This window comes from Mastomys coucha, unplaced genomic scaffold (genome assembly GCF_008632895.1).
Source record: "Mastomys coucha isolate ucsf_1 unplaced genomic scaffold, UCSF_Mcou_1 pScaffold15, whole genome shotgun sequence".
Classification (NCBI taxonomy): domain Eukaryota; kingdom Metazoa; phylum Chordata; class Mammalia; order Rodentia; family Muridae; genus Mastomys; species Mastomys coucha.
Window position 1 is genome coordinate 72687880 of NW_022196897.1, and position 19482 is coordinate 72707361.

At 35.7% G+C, this 19482-nt stretch overlaps 2 protein-coding genes across 2 annotated transcripts; one reads left to right on the forward strand and one right to left on the reverse strand.

Annotated features, from left to right (window-relative positions):
* The first annotated feature begins 1517 nt into the window (after nucleotides 1–1517).
* On the forward strand, nucleotides 1518–2457 carry LOC116090429 (olfactory receptor 1052). Its single transcript, XM_031370892.1, has one exon. The coding sequence runs from the start codon at nucleotides 1519–1521 to the stop codon at nucleotides 2455–2457; it is 939 nt and encodes a 312-aa protein (XP_031226752.1). The 5' UTR covers nucleotide 1518.
* A 10967-nt stretch (nucleotides 2458–13424) lies between these two features.
* On the reverse strand, nucleotides 13425–14366 carry LOC116090425 (olfactory receptor 8K5-like). Its single transcript, XM_031370889.1, has one exon. The coding sequence runs from the start codon at nucleotides 14364–14366 to the stop codon at nucleotides 13425–13427; it is 942 nt and encodes a 313-aa protein (XP_031226749.1).
* Nucleotides 14367–19482: the final 5116 nt, after the last annotated feature.

The window sequence follows — 19482 nt, forward strand, 5'->3', positions numbered from 1 at the left end:
GTTTTACAGAAAGCACATTTTTTTTTTATATCTCCCGACCACCAGTCCCTAGTGAGGTGGAGAATAGCAGTATTACAGCTACAAAGTCAGTATCTTTCAGATTTAAGTGAGACAATATGCTTTCATAAAAGGGCAAACATGAGGTCATACTGCTGACCCTGCAGTCTTTAAAATTTTTGGACAACATCTGTTTATCTACAAAAACATTCTCACGCAACCTCTATGGAGAATTCCTAGATGACTGCCTCCATCATCCCTGAACCCAAGGAACCCATTGTTAACTTCCTAGGATATATCTGTGTGTTATTCCATCCTCAATTTTATGATAAAATATCCTAGTTTTACTATACAGAATTGAGACTAAGACTGGGGGAACAGCTGCAGAATTACTCATCTCTGCCCCGCTCTAGGTTACTTTCATTTCCACCCAGAGCAAGTGACTATAACATACATTTTTCTTGAATTCATGAACAGCCTTCACCTTAATACTCTTGGTAACACCTAATTCCTGGATGTCAAGCAGGCTCCTACTAGATCTTCCCAGATCATCAAATACCAGTTTAATCAAGGAAGGAAGAAAGAAAATGAACAATAAATGGATAAAAAGATTGATAAATACTAAGAATAACTGCAAAAATGACATCATGAGGTGCTTGCACCAAAGAAGCAGGCCCTGGGGCCTGTCAGTAGTCATAACGGGGCCCTCAAGAGGCCATTGCCTCACTCTCTGAAACATAGTATCCTCTGCAGGTTTTTCTTCCCTGTCATCAAGGGTCCCAGGCATCTCGAGCTTAATGCGGGGTGTCTCCAACACAGAATGATATCCTTCCTGTTTAGTTGGCTTCACATTTGCTTAGCCTCCTGACTGTTATTGCCAATATGTGTTTGTCGCACGATACCTTTATGACTGTCATGCTGATCATTGTTGTGGATCATACATGTCACAGCTATATAAGACTATTGATTGCTTCTGTTCTTAGTAACTTGCACAGAATTTCTAGTAGTATTGAAGCTAGACCAGAGAAAGGAAGCTTTTAGAATAATAAATGGAGCTTATCCTGCGTCTCAAGTGTACGATATCCTCACAGCAGTGCCTTAACCTCTAACCTCTGAGGTGCAGTAAAGGGCAGTAGCAATAGTCTCTATTTTTATGTTTTGGAATTTTTGGGGGGGGCTATCATAACCAAAATGGGGTTTCTCATACTTAGAACTAGGAATTTTACTAGTATACAGTTCTTGTGGGGACTAATGTCAGAAAAGGGGCAATATAATATGTATTTTTCGAAAACATAGGTAAGTATATAGTAATATGATTTCTTGAGGCTTTATCAGAAAACCTGGTAGCTATTATTTGACTCTCTTATATCTTCCCCATCTGTATACAAATAAACCAACATTTATTTATTATTTAGCTATATTAAACCATATGATATCTCTGCTTGAATTTAAAAAACACCAGGTTCTTCTTTGTATACTCTAAACCCTTGCCTTTCCCTCCTCAGGTTTGAAAAAAAGGAAATGACTACGGAGAATTGTACAGTTGTTACTGAATTCATTCTTTTGGGATTGACTGATCGTGCTGAACTGAAGATGATGTTTTTTGTTTTATTTCTGGTGATTTATGCTGTTGCCTTGTTAGGGAACCTGGGCATGATTCTGTTAATCCACATTACTCCCAAACTCCACACCCCAATGTACTTCTTCCTTAGTTGCCTATCATTTGTAGATGCCTGTTATTCATCAGTCATTGCACCAAAAATGTTGATTAGTTTCTTGGTAGTAACAGAAACCATCTCTTTCTCTGCCTGCATCGTGCAACATTTGTTTTTCGGAGTGCTGGTTACCACGGAAGGCTTCTTGCTGTCAGTGATGGCTTATGACCGTTACGTGGCCGTTGTTAACCCATTGCTGTATACTGTGTCCATGTCTAAGAGAAAGTGTACCATGCTGGTCATTGGGTCAGTCATAGGTGGAGCTATTAACTCTTTGACACACACCATAAGTTTAAGTAAGCTGTCTTTTTGTGGGCCTAATATAGTGGGTCACTTCTTCTGTGACATACCATCACTGCTGATACTCTCATGTTCTGACACCTCCATGAATGAATTTTTGCTCTTGATCTTCTCAGGAGTCATTGCCATTGGTACTCTCTTAATTGTGATCATATCCTACTTATTCATTGCTCTGGCCATTCTGAGAATCCGCTCAGCTTCTGGACGACAAAAAGCCTTCTCCACCTGTGCTTCGCACCTGACGGCTGTGACTATATTCTATGGCACCTTAAGCTTTAATTACATTCAGCCAAGTTCCCAGTATTCTGTAGAACAAGAGAAGGTGGTTTCAGTGTTCTATACACTGGTGATTCCCATGTTAAACCCAATGATTTACAGTCTCAGGAACAAAGAGGTGAAAGAAGCTGCAAAGAGAGCCATAGATATGAAATTCTTCTCATGTTAATATCAAAGTTGTAAAATTTCTGTCCTATTTATCAGCTAGCTTTCATGCAGTAAGATTTATATTAAGTCAGTAAATTCTAATTGTTTTGTTTAAAAGTTCTAGTCTCAATATTTATTTTTTAAGATGAAGAAACATATTTGAAATTCAAAAATTTGGTGTGTAATTTAATTTGAAATTAATTTAAACCTTGTTTGAAATATCATTATTATTTGAATTAATCAGTAAATAAAACATTAAATATATTTGCTGTTTAAAAACTAAATAAATACAAGAGAATCTTTTGGAGATAAATAAAACAATTTGTAATTTATGAGAACGTCTATGATATTTATTATGTTGAATTTGTCTTTAAAAATGTGTACTAAGAGGGCTGGAGAGATGGCTCAGCAAGAGGGCTGAAGAGGTGGCTCAGTGGTTAAGAGTGCTGGCTGCTCTTCTGAAGGTCATGAGTTCAAATCCCAGCAACCACATGGTGGCTCACAACCATCTTGTAATGAGATCTGACTCCTCTTCTGGGGTGTCTTATGTAAAATAAAAATAAATTTTAAAAAATGTATACTAAGTTTTAAATCACAGTGAAATTTCTGTTTAACAAAGTACTTAAACATAATGGTATCATTTTACTTGACATTGTATTTATTAACCTATTTTCTCTTTCTTTAGATATGAAAAAACTAACAAGCAAATAAAATTGCATAAAAATAAGCAACAATACATTGTTTCTGCCATCCTAATAATGCATTTATTTGTGAAATGACAATGCTGTATAGTAACATTTTTTCCTAGTCAATCTTCAAGAATTTCTACCACATTCTGAATATAAACATACATTCAGAATTCTTTACATAGTGTAATGATATAATATACACATGTTAGCTTAGGTCTTTTATCATAAATTAGTTGCTTATATAAGTATAGGAGATTTACTTATTTAAGAACACATCCTACTAAAATATTGTTAATAATATTGTAGTGGATACCCAAGATACAAATTCGCAGACCACATGAGGCTCAAGAAAAAGGAAGACCAAAGTGTGGATGCTTCAGTCCTTCTTAGAAGGGGGAACAAAGTACCCATGGGAGGAGATACAAAGTGTGGAGCAGAAACTGAAGGAAAGGCCATCCAGTGACAGTTCCACCTGGGGATCCATCCCATATATATTTACTAAACCTAGACACTATTGTGGATGCCAACAAGTGCTTGTTGTCAGAAGCATGATATAGCTGTCTCCTGAAAGTCTCTGCCAGTGCCTGACAAATACAGAAGTGGATGCTCACAGTCATCAATTAGACTGAGAACAGGATCCCCAAAGGAGGAACTAGAGAAAGGACCCAAGGAGCTGAAGGGATTTGCAGCCCCTTAGGATGAACAATATCAACTAACCAGTACCCCCCACAGCTCCCAGGGACTAAACCACCAACCAAAGAGTACACATGGCTCCAGCTGGATATGTAGCAGAGAATAGTCTTGTGGGACATTAATGAGAGGAGAGTCCCTTGGTCCTGTGTGGGCCTGATGCCCCTGTGTAGGGGAATGCCAGGACAGGGAAGCAGGAGAGAGTGAGTTAGTGAACAGGGAAAGAGGATGGAATAGGCAGAATTTCAGAAGGGAAATGAGGAAAGGTGATAATGTTTGAAATGAAAATAAAAATATCTAATGAAAAAAAGATTTTGTACATTAAAATGCAGTAGTTACCTACTATTTTCTGCATTTTAGACATTAATAATATTAAACAAAGGCATTTAAAGTAAACAAATATTTCACAATGAGTGAAAATACACTAATATTTCACAATGCATTTAGTCATTTTAAGTTGCTATCCTTCCTCTGGCAGTCCATAATCTAGACAGACCCATAATTTCTAAGTTAAAAGTACAATTCAGTATTTTTTTTCTGAATGCACCAAAATATATTTGTACAAAGGAGGTCTGCCTTCTAAAATGAGAAAGAAAGGCTGTGGTGTTGAGTGGTTGAAGAGGAAGGAAAGATCTGGGAAAAGTTTGGTGAGGAATATACCATATACATTTTTTTTTCAATTAAAAATGGTAGATGATGTTGAATACAGAGTTTTTAGCAGAGCATTCAGTGTTACCTGCAGGATTTAAAGTAATGGTGATGTCTACTGTATGATGGAAGATATGTTCTATGTATATCTAATAGAAGAGCCATCTTCATTTTGTAATGTTAACATCTACATTGTGTAAGGCTAACAGTTGATCACGCTAATGCTGTGCTCAATTAAGTATTATATTTTTGTGTATCTTTCTGTGTGATGTACATAATTATGCTTGCATATGTGTGAGGGTACTTGGAAAATATGTGCATGTGCTTGTTCAGAAATGAGATTGATAACCCAAATTTTCCTCAATCAGCCTTGCACTTTAATCTCTGAGGTGGTGTCTCTGAATTAACTCTACAGTTCCTCCTTCATATCCATATTCTTACCAGGCAGGATGTTCAGGAGGTACCTCATCTTCCCCACTTTCCTGGGCTGGAGTTGCAAGTTGGTGTCTAAAAGCTACTTTACACTTACATGAATTCTGGAGATCAGAATCTGGTTTACTGAGACAGTACTCTCTCCTTAGCCCCAATATTTGACTTTATGAGAATAAGTTCTGTTCATGTGCATATATTACTATATACTAAATAGTAAATAATGATAGCAAAACATAAAGATTAATTAGTGAAATCAATTTGTTGATAAGTGTGCTTTTTGTGATGAACTATCATAGGTTTTTTTCTAACTATATGGTACTATTATATTTGATAATCATTGTGCCCTTCCCCCAGCCTTGAGAATGCTAAATAGACCTTAAGTGTTTGTCACAGTAGGACATTAATTACCTACTTTGAGTCTTTGCTGACCTAGGTGGAGTCTTCCCCTTGTGGCACCTGCAATTTCCTTCAAGAGCAGACTGCCTGCTGAGCTTGCTTTGTAACAAAATCCAACTGAAACAAAGGATGGGTCTGTGGGCTCTCCCTAAATAAATACAGTGCTAACTGTTAAACTTTGAGCCTTGATCACAAACTTTTGTCTTGACTTCATCATTCTCTCAACCCCCATCCTTTTCCATTTCAAGCCCCCCTTTCAGGTACCCAGTTCAACCAAAGCTGCTGGACAGCCATAAATCATAACCCGCACCAGGCATTTAAATGCTAGAAAAGCATCCTTGTGATTGGAGGTTACTATTTTCACTCTTCTATGGGCATGATAATCTATTGAGAAAACTTTCGTGAACTTCGCTTTTACATACAGCCTTTTAAGAAAAGAGCAGGTGTCTTAAAGATAGCAACCAAACAAGACAGAATAAAATAAAAGACAAAACAAACTATCATAATGAAGTTGGACAACACAACCTAACGAAGTGAAAGAGGCCAAGAGTAGGCAAAAGAGTCAGAGACAAACTTGTTTTCACAATCAGGAGTGAAAATTCAAAGCTAATAGCTATTATAAATTTGCAGGAATTTTCTAGGACTTGTGTTTCCTGTTTCAGTCTCTGTGAGCTCATGTGCACCTTGCCTAGTTGGTTCAGACTGCCTTGTTCTTGTACTTGTATTGATCCCTTCTGGATCTTACTATCTTTCTGTCTCCTCTTTGGCCATATATTCCCTGAGCCCTGTGGGGAATATTTTTATTTTATTTTATTTTATATATTATTTATTTATTTATTTATTTATTTATTTATTTATTTATTTATTTTTAGTTTGCAAAGAACCTGCCTGGTCCTAGGCTTTTATGGGGAAGAAGTGCTTTTTTTTTAATTGGATATATTCTTTATTTACATTTCAAATGTTGTCTCCTTTCAAGTCTCCCCTTCGGAAACACCCTATTCCATCTCCCTTTCCTCTGCCTCTATAAGGGTGTTACCCCACCCACCCACTCCCATCTTCCCTCTGATGCCAACAAGGCCATCCTATGCCACATACGGGGTCAGAGCCATGGGTCCCTCCATGTGTATTCTTTGGTTGGTGGTCCAGTCCCCAGGAGCTCAGGGCGATTTGGCCAGTTGACACTGCTGCTCCTCAGGGAAGATTTTGATTGAGATGTCCAAGTCAGATTCTCTCTTTACATAATGTCTGGCTATGGGTCTTGGCATCTGTTCCCATCTGCTGCCCAAGGAAGCTTCTCTGATGACTGGATAAGGCACTCATCTGTGAGTATAGCAGAATAACAATAGAATTTTTTTTGTTTGTTTTCTTGTTGACCAGAGGTATTTTCTTTTTCCGTAGGACTTTGGGATATCTAGTCTACGGTTCGTATTTACCCAAGCAGTGTTGGATGTGGGTTACTTTTTGTGGAGTAGTCCTTAAGTCAAAGTAGACTTTGGTGGGGTGCTCCCAAAAGTTCTGTGCCACCATTGCCCTAGCATATTTTGCAGACAGTACAGATTGTAGATCAAATGTTTTGTGTCTGTGTTGGTGCCCACGTTTCTCTTTTTTGCAGTCTGCAGAGCACCATCATACACCAGAGGCTAAAACAGAGGGGTGAAGGCTCCCTGTAGGCTCCAGCCAAACTTCCCCATGATCAATGAGTTGTGTGGTTGTTGTTCTAGACAATAGGACACTGATGTCAGTTTGAAGAAAGCACTCCTTTGTCATTGCATCAGTCTTAGTTGTGTGAGGATTCAAGTGGAACCCCCTTGGAAAATTACTCAACTGAATGCAACCCAATTTTACCACTAGAATTCTTGCCTGGTTATAAGACAGGTCCATAGAATCCTTGCCTGGTTATAAGACAGGTCCATAGAATCCTTGCCTGGTTATAAGACAGGTCCAGTTGAGTCTTTGCATTCCCTATCACTACAAGTCCTCTTTAGGATGACCTTCATAGATTCAAGAAAGTTTTTACTATACTCTTTATACAACCCCAAGTATCAAATCCATCAATCTCTTCTTCCAATTTCTCACTCCATCCCATTTTCCAAAACACCTGCTTCTGCCCACCACATCCACATCCATTCTTAGCCCAGTCACAAAATCTATTCTATTTCTCCTACCCAGGGATAGCCAGCCATGTTCCATCTCTTCCTCTTACTTGACCTCTCTGGGTCTATGGATTGAAGCATGGTTATTATTTCTTAGGAGCTAATATGCACTTATTAGTGAGTACACACCATATTTTTCTTTCTGGGTATGGTTTACATCACTCAGCATGATTTCTTTTATAGTTCTACACATTTGCGTGCAAATTTCATGATGTCATTTTTAAATACGTGAGTAATATTCCATTGTGTAAATGTGCCACATTTTCTTTATCCATTCTTCCGTTGAGGGACATCTAAGTTGTTTCTAGTTACTGGCTCTTATGAATAAAGATGCAATGAACATGTTTGAGTAAGTGTTCTCATGGTAGGAAGAGGCATTCTTCAGGGATATGCCCAAGAGTTATACAGCTGGATCTTAAGGGAGATATATTCCAAACTTTCATAGGAATAGCCATAGTGATTTTTATATAGGCTGTACAAGTTTGTATTCCTACCAGAAATGGAGGAATGTTCCTTTGTTCCACATCTTCATCAGTATTAGCTGTCATGTTTGTTAGTGAGCTTAGCTATTCTGACACGTGAAAGGAATCTCAAAATAATTTATTTATTTGGATTTCCCTAAGGGCTAAGAATGCTGAACATTTCTGAGTGTTTCTTGGCTATTTGAAATTTCTCTATTGAGACTTTTCTATATCTGTAAATCCTGTTTAGATTATTTGATTTTATAATATCCAGTTTTTTGAGATCTTTATATACTTTGGATATTAGTTCTCCATCAAATGTGGAGTAGACAAAAAAAAAATTTCCCTTTCTGTAGGTGGCTGCTACTTTGTCTGTCTTTTGCCTTACAGAGTCTTTCAGTTTTAAGAAATTCCATTTTAAAATTATTGATCTTAGCACTTGCGTTATTGCTGTTTTGTTCAGAAAGTCATCTCCTGTGTCAATATGTTCAAGGCTATTCTCCATTTTCTCCTCTATAAGCTCCTCTATAAGGATCAGTGTGTCTGTTTTAATGTTTAGGTCTTTGATCCAGTTGTACTCAAGTTTTGTACAAGGTGATAAATATGGACCTATTTGCATTTTTCTACATACAGACATACAGTTGTGCCAACACCATTTGTCAAGGTTGTTGTGGGTTTTCCAGAGTAAATTTCTGGCTTTATTTTTACTAAAAAAAAAAAATCAGGTGTCAATGTTCTCTAGATTTTTTGTTTGTATTTTCAATCTGATTCCATTGATTGATGTGTCTGTTTTTTAATTTTTAGAAATTTTAAATTTATTCATGCTTAGATATTACATTCTGACTATAGTTTCTCTTCCTTTCTGGTCCTCTAGCTTGCCACCTCCCATCTCTCACAGCTTCACTTCTCCTCACTTTTCCTATATAAAAGGGCAGATTTCTCAAGGCTATCAACCAAACATGACATATCATGTTGTAATAAGACTCAGGACGTTAAGGCAGGATGAGGCAACACATTAGGAAGGAAAATGTCCCCCCAAAATAGTCAAAATCATTAAAGACAGCCCTTGTTCCCACTGTTAGGAGTTCCACCAGAACACCCTAGTGCTAGCTGTGAATCTCTGCATCTGCTCCCATCACTTGCTTGCTGACGTCTCTCTGGTCTCTCTGACAAGGATTATGCTAAGCTCCAGTCTGCAAGGGTAGCAGAATATTATTAGGACTCATTTCATTGAGCTTTTTATTTACATTTATTTGGCAGTCATGTTCGGTTCTATTCTAGGTTTCTAGGCTATCTAACCTCTGCTTCCTGGCTGGCCCTCCAGGAAGTGTCAGATATGTGGGATGGGGCTCCCTCATGTGCCAGCATTTATGCCACTAATGTATTTTATTACTATGGCTCTGTAGCACAATTTGAATTTGGGAATGGTGTAACAACCAGAAGTTCTTTTAGTGTTCAGGATTATTTTAGCTCTCTTTAGTTTTTTGTTTGTTTGTTAGTTTTGTTTGTTTGTTTTCCATATGAAATTGAGAATTTTCCTGTCAAGGTTTGTTAAGAATTGCTTTGGAATTTTGTAGGTATTGCACTGAATCTGTAGATTGCTTTTGGTTGTATGACTATTTTAATATGTTAATTCTAGTGATTGATGAGCACTGGAGATCTTTCCATCTTCTCAAATCTTTTTCAATTTCTTTCTTCAAAGAGTTAAAGGTTTTATCCTACAAGTCTTTCACTTGCTTCATTAAACTTATGCCATGATATTTTACATTATTTGAGGCTATTCTGTAAGATGTTTCCACTGGTGTGTGTGTGTGTGTGTGTGTGTGTGTGTGTGTGTGTGTGTGTTACACTGAATATATTTTACTAAAGTTCAAATCATTGTAATACTCTATCCCCTTCTATAATCACTCATTTCATTTTCTCACTTGTTTAAGTTCCTAGAGTTCTTGTTGCATATATATTCTAGTGTATGTAGCTATCCAGTGGAGTTTAACTTACTAGTGGCCATTCCATTGAACTAAAAAAGAAGCTATCAATTTTCATTAGCTTTCTTGCCATTTGTTGTCTTTGGAATTTATTTTGGGTATTTTGTCATATGCTTTGCAATTTGTCTTACTCTGTTAATTAATACATGTATCCATGTATATCAAATCTCTGTTGTGCTCTTAGTTTACATTACTTTTTGATGTTGTTTTGTGTGTATCTGGATGTATATATTATATGTTGGAGGTGTACCTGTGGAAACTTTGTGTAGTTATCTCCTTCCACCATTACTCAAATTCCCAGGATCAGAGTTCTCCTGGCTTAGGTGGTAAGCACCTCAAGACATTTAACCATTTCAGTTACAACGTGATATTATTTTTGTCAAAGGAATTAATAGTTTTGCTATATTTTAATGCATTATCCTTGATTTATGAATAACAGATTTTCTAGGTAAAGTAATCTTGATGGTTGTTGTTTTATTTTAGCAATATATTTAGCTTTAAGTATATTGTTCCATGATTTTCTGTCCTCCTAATATTATCTTGAGAAACATGCCATAACTTTATTGACTCATTCTTTATTTTATACATAATTTTCCACTGAAGCTTCCAGAGATATGTACATTTTATTTTTATAGTATTATTGTGGTCTTTATGAATGCTTTTACATTTTGATCTTAATAAGTTGTTTCTATTTTTCTTAATATCCGCTTTAGAAGACACACATACACATACACACACATGCACTCACACATGCACGCATAGCTTAGATGTTTGTTCTATAGTACATAGAGGTTTATTCTAAAGTATATAGATGTTTGTTCTAAAGTATATAGATGTTTATTCTAAAGATATACATATATCTTCTCTCTAACACATTGGTAAAATACACTATCATTTTTTGCTATTTTTAATTTATTTATTCACTTTGTATCCTGATCAGATTTCATTTCCCCTGTCACACAACTCCTTTCCAGATACTACATCTTCTTCTCGCTGAGAAGGGAGAGGCACTATTTGGGTACCAACCCACACAGGCACAGGAAATCACTGCAAGACTAGTCACATCCTCTCCTTTGGAGGCAAAACAAGGCAGTAAAATTAGTGAAAATGGATCCACAACAGGCACAGAGTCAAGGGCTGTTTCCATTCAAGTTGTTTCAAGAAACATAAGAAAAGAGAATGCTTACAATTATATTTTAAGATACCAGAACCACCCTAACACCAATAAATAGTCTGCAAAGAAAGTATAAATGACACCCAATATTTTTGTTGAATATAGGAAGCTGATGGCCCTTCACTCATGCACATACAAGCAGTACAAGGTGGATTTAGTGGATTTAGAAAAAAAATGTATGAATTTCTGAGATCAAAGTGGGAAAGTATGAGATGAGTTGTAGAAGAGTGTGTGAGGGTACATTTGATGTTAAAGCTTATGTATATGTTAAAGCATTTGTATAGGTAGCATTATATAGATTGAATAGCTTATATTTGGGGATATACAGATATATACATATATGCATGCAATAGCAATCAATGAAAGAAAAGAATCAATGAATTTGAAGGAGAGTGTGAAGAGGTACATGGGAGGGGTTGTAGGGAAGAAACAAAAAAGGAGAAATATTGAAATTAAATAATAATCTCTAAAAATGAAATAAACTCTCAAACAATAATATCAATACATCATTAACAGAACAGATTTTAGAATATATTAAACAATGTTATAGAGCATAATAAACATAGGTGTAGCATGTTAGTTGGACATGAATATATTCTCATTTAAATGAGAAGAAAAGAAGTATTGTCAAACACATAATAAAAGGACATGTATGGTATATACTCACTGATTAGTGGATATTAGCCAAAAAGTACAGAAAATCTAAGATACAACAACAGACCATAAGAAGTATAACAAACAGAAAAGCCCAAGTGAGGATGCTTCAATCCCAGGTATAATGGGAAAAAAAATAATCACAAGAAGCAGAGGGAGGGAGGTGTCTGGGTGGGAGAAGTGTGGAGGAGAGGAAAAGGGAAACAGAATGATTTGGGGCTGGGGGACAGGAAAAAAGCCAAGAGCAATAGGAAAATGAATGGAAATATGTAGCCTCAGGGAGGAAGGTAGTGGGAGGAACCTCTAGAAAGTACCGGATACCCAGGATGTGAGAGAAAGTAAGGATTCAATGATGGTAACCTTATCCAAATTGCCCAACAATGGAGAGAGGGAACTTGAGGAGTCCACCTCCAGTAGACAGACAGAACTTCAAGTGGAAGGGCAGGGTTACTAATCTTCTTTCAAAATATCTGAGCCAGAATTATCCCTGTATAAAAGAACTGCAGGGACAAAAATAGAGAATAGACTGAAGGAAATGCAATCCAATGACTGGAGCAACTTGGGATCTATCTCATTGTGGGGCATCAAGGCTTGACAGTATTACTGATGCTAGCTGACTGAGACAGAAGCAGATACTTATATCCAACCATTAGACTGAAGTCAGGAACCCCTATGGTTGAATTAGAAGGATTGAAGAAGATGAAGGGGAAGGCAACCCCATAGGAAGAAAAGGAGTTTCAATTAATGTAGAGCCCAGGGAACTCCCAGAGACTGAGCCACCAACTAGGCAACATACATGGACTGATCCAAGGCCCCTCAGTACATATATAACAGAGGACTGCCTGGTCTGGCCACAGTGGGAGAAGATGCTCTTAATCCTTGAGAGACTTGAGGCCCCAGGGAAGTGGGAGGCCCAGTGGGAGAGGTGCACCCTCTAAGAGGCAAGGTGAAGGAGAAATAGGATGAGAAACTGTTGGGGGGAGGACTGGGAAAGGGGAAAACAGCTAGAATGTAAATAAAAACATTAAAAAAAATGGAAAGTCTTCTAGACTCACAGAAGGTGTAGATATTGGTGCAACCATTCTAGGCATACTGAATAGGGAATATTAATGATTTTATATTTAAAAGAGCACATCATAATTTTCCATTCTTCCTCTGAGTATAGAGTCATGAAAATAAAGTCACTGTTTCAACAATAATAATCTAACATATACCACTCCATATTAATTTCAGCATCACAAATCTATGTACATACATAATGAATGATCATTTAAATTAAAAGAGTAAACACTGCAGTTAGTGATAACATAGATTAACCTATCAGAAATTATGTTAATGAAAATAAGATACAGAGCAAAATGTACTATATTTTCACATGTGTTTTAAGGAGATTCAAAGGAATAATAGATTACTAGAAATGGATAAGAAAGTGAAAAAAATGCACTGCCAGGTACACTGTTAGATATAATGAAAATTCTGGACACTTAAATTGTAGATTGATTATTATAGACAATAGAATTGTATTAAATATTAAACTTTTACAAAAGGGAGATTTTATACACTATTACACACATAACTTTGTATAAATTGAATGGTCTATATTTATGAGTATGTCTATGTCTATATTATCTCTTTATCTCTATGTCTATAGATATATCGATATCTATCTCTCTAATATATTATATATTATATATATAATACTGACTATTAAGTATTAATTTTAAATTGATTCTTTAGTACCCTGTAAAAGGCATTTTTGACCTCTTTGTTCCTTAAGCTGTATATCAAGGGGTTAATCATGGGGATCACTAAAGTATAAAACACAGAGGCTATCTTATCATTCTCTAAGGAGTGGGTAGATTTAGGCTGCAAATACATAAAGAATAGAGTAGCATAGAAAACCACAACCACCGTCAAATGAGACCCACATGTAGAGAAAGCTTTTCTCCTGCCTTCTGCTGAATGCATTCGACATATTGCTAGCAGAATCAGAACATATGATCCAAGGACTACCAGGAGAGAGGAGATCAAATTCAATGATGAAAATAATATGATCAGCAATTGTATTTCTTCAGCATTTGAACACAACATAGGTAACAAGAAAACATCATCACAGTAGAAATGGCTGATGATGTTAGAGCCACAGAAAGTTAGTGTGAAAATCTTACTGGTGAACAGCAGAGCCTGGAAGGTGCTGTAGAGGTATGGAATGCCTACAAGTATGTGGCAAAGTCTCTGAGACATGATTACACTGTAGAGCAGAGGGTTGCAGATGGCCACATAGCGGTCATAGGCCATTGCAGATAAGATAAAAAATTCACTGATAATGAACATAAGGAAGAAAGACAACTGTATGGCACATTCATAGAAAGAAATGGTTTTGTCATCCATGACAAAATCCACCAGCATCTTGGGACAGATGACAGTGGAATTTCCAAGATCAATAAAAGCCAGGTGTCTGATGAAAAAGTACATAGGAGTTTGTAGGTGAGAGTCCAGCTTGGTCAAAATGATCATGCCCAGGTTGCCCATGACAGTAACTGCATAGATGATGAAGAAGACCCCAAACAAAGGAAGCTGGAGCTCAGTGCTCTGTGTGATTCCCATCAAGATGAACCCAGGCACTGATGTTGTATTCTTTTGCCCCATGTCATCCAATCATATCCTCCAAAAGAAGCAAACATTGTTTTCAATTTTTATTAAGTTATATTTGCAGGATGAACAGATATTTTAAAATAAATGGTCACAAAAAATATTTGCACATGAATTTTAAATGAATTTATAAAGTATTCTTCTTTGGAAATGATTCTTTCAGAAAATATATAATAAATTTATGTATCATTATATTGGAATTATATACATGTGTAAAACATGGATATTAATATTGAAATGTTACATTATACATAGACCTTGGTTTTTAGAATGCATCTTCATTTTGTCTGAATTATGTATGCAACTTTTGTATTCTTGAAAATTGAGACAGAGATAGAATGAAGCTAAAGCATCTTGACTATTATATTCCATTAAATCAAGTCATTCAAAGTAATGAGAAACACACTGAATTAAAAATGCATACTTGTATATCTTTATAAATATTTCCAAATAAATGTGTCTTTCCCATAGCCAAGTATGCTCATTTTAATATTCTATGTCATTTCCACTCTATTTTACTTATACTAATATGAAATGTATTGATGAGTAGAACAGTACCATTATCTGGAATTTAATAACTGTGAATTGAATAGAGAGTATATGTTACTGTACAGTAATTTCTAATCTGGTAAAAAAAACCTTCTCAAAGCACTGAGCATAATATATGAAATTGGCTTGGTAGTGTATGAAGCTAAATATATTATCTGTGTGTGCGTATCATTAGTATTTAAATTTTGATTGCTTGTATTGCAGTTGAGGTACAAGTATTCAATTTTCCTTTCAATAGAATGCTCACCTATCTTAATCTACCAGATACAATGTTTAGTTACATTCCAGCAAAAGTATTAATATTTACCAATTTTCTTTGTATACTTTTGCATAATTATTCTATATTACTGTATAGAAGTGATAGAACATGTAAGATGTATTTACTTAGCGTTTTTACATCACTATTTAATTTAAGTGAACAAGAAGTATTAATAAATATCAACATCACAATTGAGTATATTTCAGTTGTATTTCCTCTTCCTTTAACAAATTTGTACAAGATGAGAAGCAAAGTGGTTTTTCATTGACACAAGATAATGAAGATGCACTAATAAATTCTACCTGATTATTTCCCTCTAGTCCCTCAGTCCCTAGTCAGTGAGAATTTTCACTGTGTCAGCCTGATTTCCAGTTGTAGGACTAATCAGAGTTTAATGTTTAATGAAGAAAAATGTGGGGTAGGCTTGTCAGCATGTTCATTACTACTGTTAACCTCGTAACTGTTATACATGCAGCATTGCTAAATATTCAATAAAATGGTTAGTGTATAAGAAATTATATGGAAATATTCATGTTAAAAGATTCTTTCATGAATGTATCCTTTTCAGTAGGAAATTATATCATATATATACACACACACACATATATATATATGTATAGTTTGTATTATTTGTTTTGTAAATTTTTATCTCCTATTAAATAAAGTCAGTTTATTTTAAATATAAAAGTAGTATTTTGTTATCTAACATTATATAGGATTCACACCAAAACTTATTTCTTTTTATTTTATGTGAAGCAAATACAATATACTAACCTGTTTGCTTCTGAAAATGGTTATCTTATTATTTTTAATGTTTGATATCAGCAATGAATTACTGATATATCTCACTTCTCTTCACTTAAAATTCTCATATAATTACAATGTATTCAGGATATCTTTTCAAATGATATAATTTAATGTCTTAAGACAATTTTACAATTTCAGGGAACATAAGTAAATATACTATTTTCTCCTCCATCTCAAGGAATAAAAGAGTGCCAGCATTAGAGGCCCAGTATGATATGAATTACTTGTACTCTGGTATCTATCTGTATCAAATACATGAAATCACTTACCTTTGAGAAAGGATTAAATTAGAATATTCTAAATCACTACTACTTTCTTTTTAAGGTAGCAACAATTTATTGCTTTATTGGTTTCTTTGCTCTTTCTATTGTTCCCAGAGGAAGTATCATATAATCTGCTCAAATGATCACATCTAGATCATCTTAGAGACATAAGAATTTGTTGTGTCTTCTAATTGTCAGTGTATTCCTCAAGGGGAAATATAAAGTTAACTGTTGAAAGGAGACTAATAGCACATGATTTCCACAGAGACCTAAATAACTTTAGTAACTTATTTATTCATTATCAGTGTTACCATGGGAACTAGTTTGACATGTGCTTTACCACTGGAAATGTACAAGACTTTCAAAACCCTGATAGAATTGTACATTCATTATTGAAGTCACATAAGGTATTTTTCTTTCTGTTACTCAGGAAAACATATGGGAGTTACTAGATGTACTCATCAAGCCGCATTTGTGAGTTGGATATTCCAATGGCTGAACACAGCTATGTCCTTCTGCTGTCACCTAAATTTTTGATCTTAGCCATTTTGAATTGTGTAAGGTAAAATCTCAGTGTCGTTATGATTTACATTTCCCTGATGACTAAGGATGTTGAACATTTCTTTAGGTGCTTCTAGTCCATTCCAGATTCCTCAGTTGACAATTCTTTGTTTAGCTCTCTACCCCATTTTTTAACAGAGTAATTTAGTTCTCTGGAGTCTAATTTCTTGATTATATTGTAAATATTTGACATATTTTAGATATTAGCCCTCCATTGGATGTGGGAGTTTGATGATTTTTTTTTTCCAATCTGTAGGTTGCTGGTTTGACTAAGTCAAAGTGACTAAGTCTTTGCCTTACAGAAGCTTTTCAGCTTCATGAGATCACAGTTGTCAATTCCTCCTCTTAGAGCCTGAGCCTTTAGTGTTCTGTTTGTGAAATTTCCCAGTGTGCCAATGAGTTTGAGCTTCGTTTCCACTTTCATTTTCCTTAGTTTCAGTGTATCTGGTTTTATGTGGAGGATCCATTTGGACTTGAGCTTTGTGCAAGGTAACAAATCTATTTTCATTTTTCTACATACAGACTTGCATTTCAACCAGCACCATTTATTGAGGATACCTTCTTTTTTCCATTGTATGTTTTTGGTTTCTGTGTCAAAGATCAAGTGTCTATAAGAGTGTGGGTTTATTTGGGGTCTTCAATTTTATTCCATTGATCAACCTGTCTCTTCACCAATACTGTGCAGTTTTTACCACTATTGCTCTGTGGTATAGCTTGAGGTCAGAGATGGTGATTTCCCCAGGAGTTCTTTTATTGTTAAGAATTATATTTGCTATCCTTGATTTTTTACTTTTCCATGTGAAATTGAGAATTGCTCTTTTAGTGTCTGTGAAGAAGTGTGTTGGAATTGGATGGACAGTCAGTTCATTGAATCTGTAGATTACTTTTTGTAGGATGGCTATTTTTTACTATGTTAATACTACCAATCCATGAGCATGGGAAATCTCTTCATTTTCTGAGGTCTTCTTTGAATTCTTTCTTGAGAGACATGAAATTCTTGCCATTCAGATCTTTTACACATTTGGTTAGAGTTACAACAAAATATATTATTTGTGACCACTGTAAAGGGTGTTGCTGACCTCTTTCCTAGGTTTTCTATTTTCAGGGTTGCCTCTATTTGTGATTTCTTTCTTGTTTCTCCTTCCATTTTTAATTCTTGGACTGATTTGATCAATTCCTTCACCTGTTTGATTGTGTTTTCCTGAATTTCTTTAAGAGATTTATTTGATTCTTCTTTAAGGGCTTCTACCTAATTACCTGTGTTCTCTTGTATTTGTTTCAGTGAGTTATTTATATCATCCTTAAAGGACTCTATTATCTTCTTCAGATAGGATTTTAGGTCCTCAACCTGGTTTTCAGGTGTTTTGGGGCATCCAGTGCTCTTTGTGGTAGGAGAACTGGGTTCTGATTATGTCAAAACATACTGGCTTCTGTTGTTTATGGTCTTACCCTTGCCTCTCCCCCATCTGATTATCTCTGCTGTTAACTGACCTGGTTGTCTCTGTCTTGATACTTTTTTCCTGGGTCCCTGGGTTGTTGTAGGTATACTGGGAGACTTGTGGCCCTTGCTGCAGCAGATCTCCTGGGAGAGTTTCTGACTGTGGAGTCTTTAGAGTGGCTCAGGCAGGAAGGGAAATTTCTCAATATTCTGGATCATATGTGCTTATTACAAACTTATTTCATCCTTTAATTTCCAAATATTTTTACAGGTTCAATTAATGATAAGCTCTTAATATATAGCTATCATATTTCATATTAGTAGAGACAAAAAGACCTACTTAGCCTGTTAATGTTGTTTATGTTGAAAATAATTCTTTTAAAGTTTTGCTATATGAAACTATTGTATATCTTTACTGTATTTTTATTTTCCGTCTTTTATTGATATTAGGTTCTTTTCTAATGCAATATATCCATATTACAATTTCCTCTCCTCTTACCCCATCCACTCACTCTATCTCTCATTACAAGTAACAATCTTCTAAAAGAAAACAACAAAATATAACAACAAAAATATAAGAAGATCAAAATCAGTACACTGACATTGGACAAGGCAAATCAACAGAAGAAAACAGCCTGAGAAAAATCATGCACAAGCATCAGAGACTAACTTGTTTACACATTCAGGAGTCCCATTAAACACACTAAATTAAAAGCCATAACATAATCATACAGGACCTGGTACAGAACCATACAAGTCCTGTACATGCTGCTTCAGTCTCTCCAATACTATGAGCTTTGACTGTTGATTCAGAAGGCCATGTTCTTCTTGTGTTCTCCATTCCCTCTTGCTATTGCACTCTTATTGGTTGCTCTTCTGCAGAATTCTATGTGGCTATGCTCCATTTAGAGCTGAGCATTCAAATTTCTCTCTCTCTCTCTCTCTCTCTCTCTCTCTCTCTCTCTCTCTCTCTCTCTCTCTCTCTCTCTCTCTCTCTCTCTCTCTCTCTCTCTCTCTCTCTCCCCTATGGATAATATGTGGTATTTGTCTCTGAATTCATTCCCATCTTCTGCAGGAGGAAGCTTCTCAGATGACAATTGAATAAGGCACTGCTCTCTGAGTATAGCAAAATATCATTAGGAGGCATTTTATAACTACTTAAAAATAGCAGTTGTATTTGGTTTAATCCTATGTCTCTGGGATATTTACTCTCAGGTTCTTGGGGTTTTTTTTTTT

Coding starts and splice junctions, on each gene's coding strand:
- LOC116090429 (XM_031370892.1), top strand. CDS start 1,519: ATGACTACGGAGAATTGTACAGTTGTTACTGAATTCATTCTTTTGGGA.
- LOC116090425 (XM_031370889.1), bottom strand. CDS start 14,366: ATGGGGCAAAAGAATACAACATCAGTGCCTGGGTTCATCTTGATGGGA.